Source organism: Mirounga leonina, unplaced genomic scaffold (assembly GCF_011800145.1).
Source record: "Mirounga leonina isolate KUSES-001 unplaced genomic scaffold, KU_Mleo_1.0 Mir_118, whole genome shotgun sequence".
Classification (NCBI taxonomy): Eukaryota; Metazoa; Chordata; class Mammalia; order Carnivora; family Phocidae; genus Mirounga; species Mirounga leonina.
This window is the reverse complement of record NW_023270277.1, coordinates 924,142-938,299: the sequence shown is the minus strand read 5'-3', so window position 1 is coordinate 938,299 and position 14,158 is coordinate 924,142. Positions and strand designations below refer to the sequence as shown.

The 14,158-nt window shown below is 49.4% G+C and overlaps 1 protein-coding gene across 4 annotated transcripts in view; it reads left to right on the top strand.

Annotated features, from left to right (window-relative positions):
• The window catches only part of LOC118007339 (myelin transcription factor 1-like protein), a 138,663-nt gene that overhangs the window by 27,632 nt on the left and 96,873 nt on the right, over positions 1 to 14,158 (top strand). For all 4 annotated transcript variants that reach the window (XM_035000368.1, XM_035000367.1, XM_035000369.1 and 1 more), the window contains exon 4: positions 1,856 to 2,211. In XM_035000368.1, the coding sequence (XP_034856259.1) occupies positions 1,856 to 2,211 (356 nt within the window). The remainder of the gene's footprint in view (positions 1 to 1,855; positions 2,212 to 14,158) is intronic.

Genomic DNA, 14,158 nt, shown 5'->3' with positions numbered 1-14,158 from the left:
TGTGCGGAGGGACAAGCCTGCTGGATTGCTGGCTTCCTGAGCAGGAATGCAAATCGCGATGGTGATCCAAGAGCAGTCGCCATGTTTCACCGGGTCCCGCGTAGGCTCCAGGCACTGCACTAACATTTTTCTTCCATCCCTAAAGCAAGCGTGCAAGATGCTCGGTTACAGCTGGGGACCCTGAAGTACAAAGTCGAGTATCTGTCCACCCCTCACTCTGTGAGACCTGCCACAGCACCTCAAATGCATCATATTCCAAACAGAATGCCTCCTACGTGCGCATCCCTCCCCTCTGCCGTGGGTCTAACTGGCTCCTCTTCTCACTGCTGGGGAGCCCCCAGAGCCCACCAGGGACTTGAGTGTCCGGCGGAGGTTCTGAGGACGCTCAGCCAACACCAGGTCAGCACAGTGACCGCCTCTCCTACCCTCTCCCATGCCCCTCCCAGGGGTGAGACGCGTCTCCAAGTCCCCAGGCTGGTCTGCGGCGTCTAACCTCGGCCCACACCTGCCACCTTCCCGCCAGCCCCGCCGTCACACACGCTAAACCCCCATGTTTGGTTTTTATGTCTGTTTTCTGCACTGATCAGACTCTTTCTTGTGTTCACATCTTTGCAAAGTCTCTGTTTTGCTTGAAATGCATTTAAATAGCTCCATGCATCCCCTTCGAAAGTCCCCCAGCCTCAGCCTTCTGGGGCAAGTCCTAGCTCCCTTGACCCACTGTCCCTCCCTCTTTTTTCAGAATGTAGCGCCCTCGCCATGCCTTTATCACACGCCGTCCGTTCATTCAACAGCCCTTTCCTGCGTGCCCGTGCGTGAGGTATTCGGTGCACGCGTAAACCACACTGCTTGCTTCCAGCACGGTCTCATTCGCACCTGTCTACGTCTGTGTCCTTCCCCTCTGAGTCTGGCAGGGCCCGGGGTCCAGCACCAAGGAGACTCTGAAAATGTGTCCATGTGAGACTGGATAAATATTCCACATTTCAGGTCTGAAAACAAACTAATCAGAGTCCTACCGACTGTTCAGTCAGTCGTAGAGATCACACATCTCATTTTAGACAAAAGGAACACCTGTCTTTGTGCCTCCGTGTCTTCCCCCCTTATTCCCTGTGGTGTATCTATAGGGTATCCAGGAAGACAAGAACTGTAATTAGCAACGTCACTTTGGAAAATTGTCCTTCCTGGGAGAAAGGGTGGGGGTCCTGCTCTAAGTGTCTTGCCCGAGTTTGGGCCAACTTCAGCATGGTTTAGGGACGACTGTGTCCAACACTGAGTTTGTTTTCTGTAAAGTTGGGATTGGACTGACGAAATTCCTTGTATGTTTAAATTGTGCGGCTGTTCTCAGCAATCGGTGTTCACGGTTCATCTTCTTTGAGGACTTCGTTATGTTTACAGATGCCATTTTGTCTGTAGAACAGAAAAATCCAAATACATCCAAAACTTCCTCACAACACACATATTTTTATATTTCACGTAAGTGGGCGTTTGTTAATATACTGTGCATGAACTAAGGCTCCTTGTAAAATGTGCATCACACAGAATGCGTATTCGGCCAGATGTTTAACAAAGTGAATTTGTGTCGTCACCTGCATGATTTGGAGGCAATGCCTCACAAAAAGTCCTCCTGAACTCCATGGGACCTCTGCGTTATCGTGTGATGGCCATAACCAAGGGCTGGGAGGGGAGACGAGTGTGGTGGTGACCAGGGGAATGTGTGCGTGTTCATGTGTGTGTGTGAGCTCAGACCCTCTGCACCTGCGTCGATGGTGCTCGTGCTAAGCCTTAGCTCCCGGACCAGGGTTCCTGTTGCTCTAACCTCCAAAGATAGTGACACAGATCTCTCTCTCTCTCTACACAGCGTATATGGCTGCCCCTTGGCTAAAAAAAGAAAAACACAGGATAAGCAGCCCCAAGAACCTGCTCCGAAGCGGAAACCGTTTGCCGTGAAAGCCGACAGCTCCTCGGTGGATGAGTGCTACGAGAGCGAGGGTTCAGAGGACGTGGACGAGAAGGAGGAGGACGAGGAGGAAGAGTTCTCGGAAGACGAGGACGAGCACAGGGAGGAGGATGAGGAGGACGAGGAGGGGGACCGGGAGGAAGAGGAGGAGCTCGAGGAGGAGGAGGACGATGACGACGAGGATGGGGAGGACGTGGAGGACGAGGAGGAGGATGAGGAGGAGGAGGACGACGACGACGACGACGAGGAAGACAATGGTAATCTTTAAAATAGTAGCACGCATCAAGTGGTGATTGGGGCCAGTGTGTCGACGTGGAGTTCCCGGTGTTGCTATTCAGGACACGTTCGCGATTCTTACTCACGAAATAAGTCTGCCTGGTCAAGGCTAAAACGAATATCGATTCATGTGTCCTTAGCACACTGGTTGGAAAGCATTCCTTTCCTTGTCTCCCAGACAGTAGATGCTCTCACTCAAGTTCAGACTGCTCATCACTGATGTGCATGGTGCTCACCGAGCGCACATTTGACTAGCTTATCTTAGCTACTTTATCCAGAAACTTAGGGCAGCAACTTAGGTTCTACCCAAGGCATACTGTATCAGCCCAAGTGGCGGTGTGGGGATGGGTAGCTGCTTGCCTTCCCAGGGGCTGAAAGCTCGGCAAGACCCCTGGGGCACCAACAGGGGCGTCATTCTTGTCTGTCAATGGACAAAGCTGCACCTTTTGTCACAGATCGGGGTGGGAAGGAATATTGTGAAATGGAATAGTTTATCAACGTGTCATCTGCTTCGCATCTGAGAACCGTGTTTCTGACCTGGGGCGTCCAGCGTCGTGAGCGAGACACACATGTGCAAAGGCTTGTGCACAGGGTGGTGACCATGCTTTGGGCAATAGATTTAAGGTTGTTTTGTTTTTATAGCCAGTTTTCTCTTAGTGTCAGACTCATAAATATGATCTGAAAGATAATCCTTTCCTAAAAGTCATTTGTTTTCTAGAAAAAGGTGGGAATTTTCTGAAGAATCTAGATTTAGTCTTTATTGGCTTAGAGTTTGCCTCAGAGAAATGCCAAATGTGTTTAAAAGCAAAGGGAGTGTGTTCTCTTATGCTTCCTCCTTGGACTCAAAGCTCTTCAATACTCTGAATTCTGGGAGAGCTAATTTCTCGATACAAAGGACAGAAGCTTCAGCCAGTGCGGAGAGCTGTTTTAGATGGGGCAGGTGTGAGGCTGGTTGTTGCTACTGTGCGGAGGACATAAATTAATGTTCTCCTTCAGGAACCTGAATTTTATGATTGCTGGAGCAGGTTGAGGTCACCGTTCCATTCACGCAGGTATGCACACATGTCCATACACACCTGCGTGCATACGTGTGTGCACACAGATCTCATACATCAAAGTGTGGGGTCCCCAGACTGTTCCTCCTGTCACGACACTGAGAGCATTGAGACTGTGGGGACAGTCCGATGATGTGCATCAGAGCACACACGTAGGCACCGCCCGCTCCACTGCATGGACCGTGAGCCCGCACCCCCGTGTCACTGACTAGACGGAGCTGCGTGCTGAGAATCACAGGCGGTACCTTCCTGGAACACGGTGTGTGGAACCTTGGGAAGTAGACCCATTTGGCAAATTGCCTGTGGACACTTTCCTAATGTGTGCAGTTTGGGGCAAAGTCATTAACTTCTGAAGCTGGTTCCTGGTTTATCACCTGACCGTAGCTCCTTATAAAGATGGTGTGAGCAGTATCGCTCCTCCAGATGCCCTTCTGTGCTCGGACAGAAGCGGGCAGCACTATTCAAAGCGTGGGTGTTTGTGTGCCCTGGGCTCTGGTAGGACAGGTTTGCAAATACGCAAAATTTAACCGAGGGTCTTAACCACATTGTAGGTTCTGCTCTTCATTTGCTAGAATTAAACTTTCAGTTTTAGTTTACTTAGGCTAATATTTTAAATAATCTACTTTTAAAGTACAAACTGACGTAATTTAAAGAAGCAGAGACTTAATGAAATAGCTTTAGAATGCAACCAGATATGGTTTGTCTCTTTTCTTTTTACTTCAGTTCAATTAGCCAACATACAGTACATCATTAGCTTCAGATTCAGTGTTCAATAATTCATTAGTTGCATATAACACCCAGTGCTCATTACATCACGTGCCCTCCTTTACACCATCACCCAGTGACCCCATCCCCCCAACTTTCCCTCCAGCAACCCTCAGTTTGTTTCTCGGAGTCCAGAGCCTCTTATGCTTTGTCTCCCTCTCTGTTTTCATCTTATTTTATTTTCCCCTCCCTTCCCCTATGATCCTCTGTGCTGTTTCTTATATTTCACATATGAGTGAAACCATATGACAATTGTCTTTCTCTGTTTGACTTATTTCACTCAGCATAATACCCTCGAGTTCCATCCAGGTCGATACAAATGGTAAATATTCATCCTTTCTGATGGCTGAGTAATATTCCATTGTGTATATGGACCACATCTTCTTTATCCATTTGTCTGTTGAAGGACATATCTGCTCTTTCCATAGTTTGGCTATTGTGGACATTGAGACAGGGTTTTTTTTTAATTATTATTCTAACTTGAATGCTTAGAACATAATTGTTTTTAAAAGTGAGATAGAAGATCAAAACTAACGACATTTTTCTAGAAACATTCAAGTAAATGAGCATAAGTGGATGTATGATAGAACCATGAAGTGAATGGCTACATTAGGATGATGCAGGCCCTGAGTGTCTATCTGTAGGACCCAACTACACGGTGACCAGCAAACACTGAGTGAGAATCTGAAGCATACAAGGACATAGTTGGAAGGCAAGTGCCCATTAAGAGGATAAATAATCATTTGTCAGGTTCCTGGATTCAGAATTCATATTCAGCATCCAGCTCCCCAGCTAAGCACCTTCTAAGACTAATGCATCCGATTGACTGAGTATCCTTGGCAGCGAAGTGTAACAATCTACCCCCTTTCAGAGGGGCTCCCGTGTGAATCCTAGGTCCTGAGGAGTCACTCGGATCAAACAGTGATGACCCACGTGGACAACATTCCACTGTGGTTCTGGTTATTGCTAGTTCTCTGCAGGGAAGCACCAAAGGCTGGCTCGATTTCTGAGTCAAGCAAAAGTATCTTTCCTAAGAAGAAATCACTTTAGGTTCCTCTTATCTAGAGATTGCTTCACCAAGATTTGCTGTAATACAGAGAAGTCTGTTGGAGGGCCCCCATGATCACGTGGTCCAAGACCCCCATGGGCCAAGTGATTTGCTGATCAAGCACCCATATACCTGACAATCTCCTGTTTCCATGTCCTCACTTACCAAATACGTTCTATTTTACCTCCCTGGTAAATTCAGTGCCAAAGTCACCGCCAACAAAGGTTGAGTGCCGGCATTGATAACATCTTTAGGGTGAGAAACGCAGAGTGAGTCCAGGGCATCCCATACTGCGTGCCTCTGCCCACGGCTTGAGTCGATTTGGCAGAAATCATACGCTTGTGAGAAGCAGGGGCTGTCCCTCTTTTGTCTGGTGGCCGGAGCTCTGGGTCACCCTCTTGAGTCAATCTTTCATGTTCCTTGGTTTCTGCTCTCAGTGGCCATCATATCCCGAGCTGTCAGCGGGTTCCCTCCAAGGTGGATTGTGCCTTTATCTTAGCAAATAGAGGCAGAGACAGTGACTTCAGTTAAGAGAGAAGTAACGCAAGCGTGAACCAGGCAGAGGAGAGCATTCCAGACAATGCCAAGAGTCTGGCTCACACACATGCACGTCCACAAGCAGCGGGCCACCGTCTAACATGAGGAAGCAGGCATCGTGAAAGGGCCACACAACATCAGCCTTACGAGCAGATGCATGGTCCATTTCTGCTCGTGGGATGGGGTCACTGTTTTATCTGGTGCGGCGTATGCTCTAACATGAATTGGACTGTGCGGTCCAGGCGGTTTTGTTTTAGATAAACCCCCAGATTATTACAACGGGGCCCCCAGATTATAGAAGGACCATTATTTGTAACCTGGAAATTAGATAGTTATTTTAATTCCAAGGATCCTCCGGCATCGTAGTTACCTATGAACAAAATATTGCCAACAATGTACACATCTAGCGTGTATATTAAGGTTCGGGATTATGCTGGATCTTCAGTGCTTGTGTGAGATAGGTAGAAACCATTTCACTGTTGTGCTCACTAAAAGGTCAGGCCCAGAAAGATTCGATGATTTTCAGTAAGTGGTGGTTATGTGGTCAAACTCTGCTCGTGTTCTTTTTATCACTTTCTGCTTGTTTGAACAACAGGGAAGAATATCTGAGTAATTCATTTCAGATTACATTAAATTCAAATTTAATTCATCAAAATTATATTTTGTCCAGTTGGCCTGGTCTTTTGCATGGAGGATTATATTTTCAAAATACATTGGCATGGCCTAGTCTGCATTTATTAAATGAAAGTTCCCTTGTTATATTAAAGGTAAGAAAGTCATATTCAGGGATCATAGACTTTTCTAACAGCAGATTTTGTACATCCTGTGGTAAATATTTTTTGGATTCTTACAATTTGAGAAATTTAGATAACATGGTCACTTAATGCCTCGTAAGTTATGGTTTAATTTCATAGTTCACCCCACTAAAAAGAATACAACTTTAAATGGTATGCACACCTATCTGTACCATCGTTGTCTGTGTGTGTAAACGTGTGTCCTTATGAGCACGTGCAGGTCTGTCCACTGACGGGAAAGACAATTCCGTGAGGACGAACACAGTGATGTGCTTTCCAGACTAGAGAAGATGCTCATGTTCACAGCCATCTTCAACACAGAACCGTTTCCTAACATATCCTCCTTCTGAGATACGTTTCTAAAAGTGCAAAGTCCTTTCTGTGCTGCTTTGTTGAATCCTGGAGCACTTTGGATAATTCGGCTCTGAGGGACAAGTCCCTTGACCATTCGGTCGGATTAGAAAAACGGCAGATGCTTCCTGTCCTGAGCGCGACAGGGTGCCCACAGCTGCATGTGTGGTGGCGTCTCGGGAGCTCACGGCGAGGGAGGAACTGGCTGGTCTACGGGGGGAATGTGAATAATGGCGGTGAGAACCTTCCGGATGAACGATTCGGTCACCGCAGGCGAGGCGAAGCCTGAGGAGCAGAGACAGAATCACCCTGAGGCACACGGCTGCCCACGGCGTGCACTCAGCTCCTCTCCGCCTTCTGTCCTATCGTCACGCTGCGCCTTCACGTTCTGACTCTGGACGCTTCTCGGCAGCCTCACGCGACCCCTGGATCAGCTAGCAGGCCACTCGCTGCCGTAACTCCACTTTCGTGGAAGGGAATTCAAGACAAAACCCACCCTGTATCAATTCCTCCTCAAAGAAACATGTTTTTTTAACTGCAACGCCTGCAGGATGGTTTTTCTGTCAAACAGGATGATGCGGTAGGACCCACGTGGCTAAAGCATCGGGACAACCTGCAATAGAGGGGCTTGAACTTCTCTAAGACAAAGGCAGAAGGAAGGTGGTGAGGGGTCTGCATTGTGGCCTCCGAGTGCCCCCGACTCCCTTCAGGATGCTGTCCCCATACTGATTAGCCAATTACCCTCTTACGTCGTTCTCGGGGAACTGTCCCTGATGAGGAAGCAGTTGAAATGCAGACTCTGAAAATCACCATTAGCGAACCAGCTTTCTGCCATGGTCAGCAGAAACAGCAATGCGTTCTGAGACCAACATAGAAACAAAGATGATGTGTTTGGTATGCAAGGTTTCAACTGGAGAACGGCTGTGGACACAGTTGGGAGAAGGAATAGGATGATTTTTTATCATCTTAAAAGTTAATCTTTCCCTACATCCATGGAAGCATTATTTTAGGAGGCTTAGCGTGCAGATATATTGGAGGGTACAGCTCGATCACTTGGAAATGAGCAAACACAGAGCTAGACATTTCTAGGTAGAAGTTTGTGATAAAAATTAAACTTTCTTCACGCAAACTAATCTTGCATGAGTATAAGATGTAATTATAGCTTATATTTCATGAATTTTCAGACCCTTAAATCCAAACCAGAAAACTTGCTGAGGATGTAACATCATGTACGGTTAAGATGCGAGCAAGATGCATGGAGTGCTGGAGAAAAACCTTTCTTTACATAATAATGAGAAATAAAGGATACAAGAGAATAGATTTAATATGTTTTTGTTCAGTTTGTTTTAAGGTCCACTGGAAGAAATTACCAGCTTATATGTTTTCTTTTTTTTTAATTTAATTTAATTTTCTTATGTTATGTTAGTCACCATACAGTACATCATTAGTGTTTTCTCTTCTTAATGTAATTTTTATTCCAAATGCCAGCTATTCAATGTAGAGTAAAGCCCAGGCATGAGGCGTGTTTTCTGAACTGGGGGTACTCTGTATCCTCGGGGGTTCACTGCCCTCACTGGCCCTCAGTTTGCCTGCCGAAGCTTAGGAGGCGAGCACCAGCCCTTCGTCCAGCTTGCTGTCTTGTCTGGAAGCTGAAAGAAGGTGCAGGATGGACAGAGGGATGCAGTTCAGAGCTCCCAGCAGCGTCTGGTGTTAGGGATGCTCTTTGCATGGCTCTGCCCTCACCGCGCATCTACTCAAGCTTGTCCACAATCCCGAGCCCGAGGTCCCGGCTGCGTGTGGCCGGCATACTGCCCACATCGAGGCCTCACTGACACGAGGGACTCAGAGCACGAGAGAGTCCGCTTCAACAAAATGAAATGTCCCATGAAGACACAGAAACTAAGCAGGCAGCACCTCCTGCCAAAAGAAATGCATTACATAGTACGAAAGAGCAGTGTGTCGGCAAAAAGAATACATCACAGTTCTTTACAAAGGGCAGAATTAGAAGTCACGCATTTAAAGATTTGGACTCAAAGACCAAAATTTCCAGATCCCAAAGATTGTTGAACTTAGGTCCCTCGAAAGTTGTTGTGCTGTTTTCGTCTTCGAAGGGCTTTTAGAAACAGATCAGACTATTTCCATTCAAGGGGCATTAGCCATGGTTGAGTAGGAATGAAGAACAGGGACTCTGAGTCATCTCAAGCTCCCTCCCAACCAAACATGCCGGTTGGAGCAGTACCTTTGTGTCCAGTCCATTCTGTAAAATTTGGAAACTCGGTGAGCTGCGAGTGTGTGTGTGTGGTAGAGAGAGAGACAGAGACAGAGAGAGACAGAGGACAGAGAGGGAGAGGGAGTGGGAGAGAGGGTGGTTAATATGGGTCAGTCCGTCTCAGTCTGAGAGCTACTGACTTCCTATAGCTCCTTCTCTGGGTGGGGGGATATGACTATCTTATTTTTAAGTCGAAATTTAGATAAGCCAGAGACCAGAAATATCATCAAGTAGAAGGTCCTCAAAGCTTCGTTCGTGCATATTCCACTGGCTCAGATCCTCATGAACAAACACTGTCGAAAAGAACAGAACTGGGGCGCCTGGGTGGCTCAGTCGGTGAAGCGTCTTCGGCTCAGGTCATGATCTCAGGGTCCTGGGATCCAGTCCCACATCAGGCTCCCTGCTTGGCGGGGAGTCTGCTTCTCTCTCTGCCGCTCCCCCTGCTTGTGCTCTCTCTCTCTAATAATAAATAAAATCTTAAAAAAAAAAAGTTCTCATGGCAAGAAAAAATATTTTTAAAAAAGAAAGGAACATAACTCACAATTTCTACAAGTTATTATGTAACTTGGGTCCCTTGTGAAAACTCCTATTTTTCCATCAGTTTATCTCCCTTGGCTTACTGGGAATTCTTTAAGGATGGTTTCACTTATACAATGGAGAGCATTTAAAATCAGTAAGACGGAGATCGTCCTCAGACAGTTTGTAAAGATTTTTAACAAGTGCCTTCCTGCCTACTTCCTCACCCCTCTTGCCTCTCCACATGTGGGGCGGCTTCACCGTCCGACCCGAAGACCTAATGCAAGACCTCAAGTGGGACGCAGAACTTCTGAGTTTTCTGACGAGCCAGACGAGGGGCCGAGCCACGCAGCAGACAGGTTGAGGGGTCCGGCGCCAGTCCTGAGACCTCCCCTCCACGTGATCCTCGGGAGAGGTGTCTGCCCACCAGCTCTGCTTTCCCTCACTGAGTTCACTGGAGCTACAAACGTTCTGGGAGCCCTGTCCACATACCAGGCCCTGTTCCACGTACTGGAGGTTTGCTCCTGAAAAAAAACAAGTCTAGCTCTGGCCCCCACAGGTCAGGTGGACAAACCATGCACACTTCTCAGGCGTCGTGCTCAGGACCAGCGCACTGATCACACTCCAAAACCAGGGTGCAGGGCCCTCGAAACGGCGCGGGACACGAGAGATCACGAGAGCCGGTCCACACGTGCACAGCGGTCAGCTGGGAGATGGTTTGTGTAAGCTGTGTGTTGCGTACATATGTGTATAAATTACACACATCTACATACAGAGACACACCTCCGAGACACTGTGGGCCCCGTCCCAGGCCAGGGAGACGAAGCAGACCCAACGACTCGTCCGGTTTCCGGATGCAGGTACAGGTCATGTTTACACGTGTTTACCGTGGTCCGGTAAGTGTGCAATAACATCACGTCTACACCATGTACACACGTGCATGAAGACGAATACTTGGCTGCTAAAACACGCCAGCCATCGTCTGTGCTTTCAGGGAGTTCTAATCACTGATCACAAATCATAACAAATACGATAATGATGAAAAAGGTTGAAAATTGCGAGAATCACCAAAGGAGATGCAGAGACAGGAAGTGAGCAGATGCTGTGGGAACACTGGCGTCAACAGACGTGCTGGACGTGGGGTGTCCGCGGGCCCCCAGCCTGTAAAGAGGGCAGTGTCCTCGAAATGAGGTGTGCTTGTGCATGTGCTGTGGAAATCAGAGTCAGAGCTCAGCACCTACATTTCCTCGTGCTGACCCTCTGCTGGAACACGGGAGCCCCGGCCACACGGGGTTATCCGCACACAACTCAGTCAGACTTAGGAAGTATGACATTAGTTTCAACTAATAAAATTACAGAATGTTAACAACGTCTTTCCTGGGTCTCCCCAGCGGTGGGCAGGCTGCCTGCCCCTCCTCCTGGGGGCGTGTCCGCGACCCACCTCCTCTCCTTCCAGTCTCGGCCCAAACTCGCCTTCGCCAGGCCCTGCTGGTTCCGCACAGTGGAGTGGAGAAAGGAAAAAACGAGTCAAAATAGAATCAGACCATGTCTGCATCTGTTGGGCAAAATGAGAGACAAATTCAGTACGGAAGAGTAGAGGGGCCCTTTCCTGGTGAGCCAGGCCCCGCTGCTCTGCCCTGAGACAGCCCTACGCTCTCGCAATTTGTGCTAATGAGTGGAGAACACTCAGGAGTCAGACCTCCCATTAGATGTGAATTTAGGAAAGACCTGCCGTTGATCAGTGAAGTCAGTGTCCCCCGCCCCCCAGCGCAGTTCTGGCTCCCTTCCGAGCACTCCTTCAAGTCCGGGAGCTGGGGGCTCCTTGTGAGTCGGGGTGCCGTCCTGCCGGGTGGTTTCCACCAAGCCTTCACCAGCCGACTCACCTACCCACACAGAAGCATGGGGGCCTAGAGTCACCTCTCCTCCTGGAAGCAGAGACAGGCCTTCCTCACTCGGATCTTCGTCTCTCCCAGATGGCTGATCTTTCAGATTAGCCCGTTTTTGAATCCCCAGAATATCCGCAAGTTCTGGAGAGTGGGGTTACCACGTGAGGGGTGTGGGAAGCCGAGGGTGACCACAGATGCAGGAATCACCTCCCTCCCAGGGCACAGGGGCACGAACAGGCTGCCTCGACTCTCTGGACCCACATCTCTTCCAATGGGAAAGCCTCGATGCAATCGTACCCATGACTCTTTCGTGCACTAACATTCTGTGACCCTAAGAGAAGGACACTGGGGACGGCCTCTGGGCTTTGGAAGAAGCAGGCTTCTTTCCATGCTCATGCTGCCAAAGGTTGTGAGCGCCCATCTCTGCTTGGATCATTTTAGCCTCCGGTAACCCAGAAGCCACTGCTGAGACAGTGGGTATGGGCAGACCTCAACTGAAAGTTCCCCTAAAACTGAAAATAACACAAACAACATTACCGAGTGGACCCCAATTAAGGAATGTGACGAGGTGGGGTCTTCTGGCCACACGTGATGGCAGCCCTCCCCCTCTCAGATCAGCGACTCTCCTTCCATTCCTGCTCAACAAGGGGCTTCAGTGGCTGAGAGGCCCTGGGGTTCAGCCCCTGTTTGTCAGGACAGGCAGGGAGACCTCGGGGAGGGTCCTGGGGCCCTGGTGCTCATCTCCGGGGTAAGAGGCTGTTGGACTGACCAGCACCTGGGCAGGTGGGACCCTTCTCTTCTACCTCAGAAGGAAAGACACTCCATCTGCCCCAGAGCACATCTGGGGTGTTGGAGGAGGATGAAGGCAGAGGGGAGGGGGCTCACATCCTCTGCCTGGGCTCAGGAAGTGGGCTGGCTGCAGGGGTCATGTGGAAGGAGAAGGTCACTGTCAGCAGAGTGGAGAGGTGGCCTCCGTCCGCCCTGTGCTCCTCCCCAGCCGCCTGCACAGCCTCACCCCAGGGTGTCTGCTTCCTTCCCACCTTCCCATCTGCTCGATTCCCTCAGCTTTCCAGGAACATGGCGTTATGAAACCAGTGGTCTCTTGAAGTCAGTCCGGGATTCTCCTCATTTCCTAAGCTCCTCTGCACATCTGAATGGACCAAATCTCCACTGGTCAGGCCCCAGGAGTTGACCAGCTCAGCAAGCTGACAATCCACACCAGCTTCAGTGGCTGGTGTCAAAACGAAATCCTCAGATCATCCCAAACCTACGAAGAAGACGGGAACCATATGCTACGAAGAACAAAGGTCTGGCTGGGAAGAGTCTAGAAGGAGCCTCCGGTCTGGGCGAGAGAACCGCACCACCCAGCTGCTGCCCCCATGGACACAGAGCTGCACGGAATCCCGGACAGCCCCCCGCTCCGCCCGCCTCCTGCTGCGGGACCCCCTGGGTGCCGTCCGCCGCTGAGGGAGGTGCTCCCAGCCCTGGCTCGGGGTGGCGGGACTCCCTGGGCTCCGCCGTCACTTGTTTTTTTTAGATCGGTTGTGTATTTGCTTGCCCATGGCTTACTTGAAAGGCTAGAAGAACAATAGTAACACAATCAGGACTAGATATTGAAAGATCTCAGACTTGTGTCTCAGACATATTTTTTAGAGATAACATACTAAAAAAGCTAGTGCTGCTAATTATAACGTCGTAATCCCCCGAGTTCTATGCACATCAAATTGTAGTCATGAAGGTGGAGAAGAAACCCTACATGATTTTTGTTTATGATATTTTTTTGGTTTCCTAATGGTAACTGTTGAGGATAAATTGTTTAAAACAGTCTGACTCAAGGGAGGTAAAATTCACACCCACAACATTTCAGAAAGTTCATGGAGACACCAAAAGGGCACGTGGGCCAGTCCACTGCGCGGCCTCTGCCTGCTGGGCCCATGCCTCCCCTGCAGGGCTAGACATCGGGGCCGGCGCCGACCGGCCAGTGCTCCATCTGGTGTCTGTTACCCCCACTTTGCAGAGGGCAGACTGACAACAGAAAACCGCGGAAAGAAAACTGAGGTTCTTCGGTCTCCTCCCCAAACTCTTTCTAAGTGCGGTCTTTTCCTTAGCATGTGAACCTACGCTTTTTCATCACGTACACATTCTCCCCGGTAGAACGTTGGTCATGTGAAGAACGGGTCCTGCTGAGTCCTGAAGTTCTCGCATATTCCGTCTGCGGACTGTCCGCAGGGTTAGCCCCGGACCAGCACAGAGAAGTCCGGCCCATGCTTCATGCCCACTTCCACATGTGACCCGTTGCATTACAAGCCTCAGCACAACAGAAGCAGGAGGGTAAATTGCCTGAAAACCCACAACCAAACATAGAATTCTAGGTGCTCACCGTACCTGATTCTGAACCCTGGAGGAGGCTGGTGCAGGGTGGCTGTTTAGGGCCTCCATCAGCCCACATCATGAAGAGCTGACTTTATTTCACATACGTTTTCAAATAGTTAAAGGCCAGTGACTTGAGAAGTTCCAATAACCTGCAAGGAGCTCTGGCCACTGGCACCATCCTACCCGCCATTCCCAGCTTTACCGGGGCAGCCACAGGGCCACAGGCAGCGCTGAGCACGGGGACCTGGAGAGGAGCCACACCTTGCAGTAGGCTGCGTAGCCAGGTGCTGACATGGTTCCCCGCCTGTCCCCCGACGGGCTCCTGTCCCCTGGC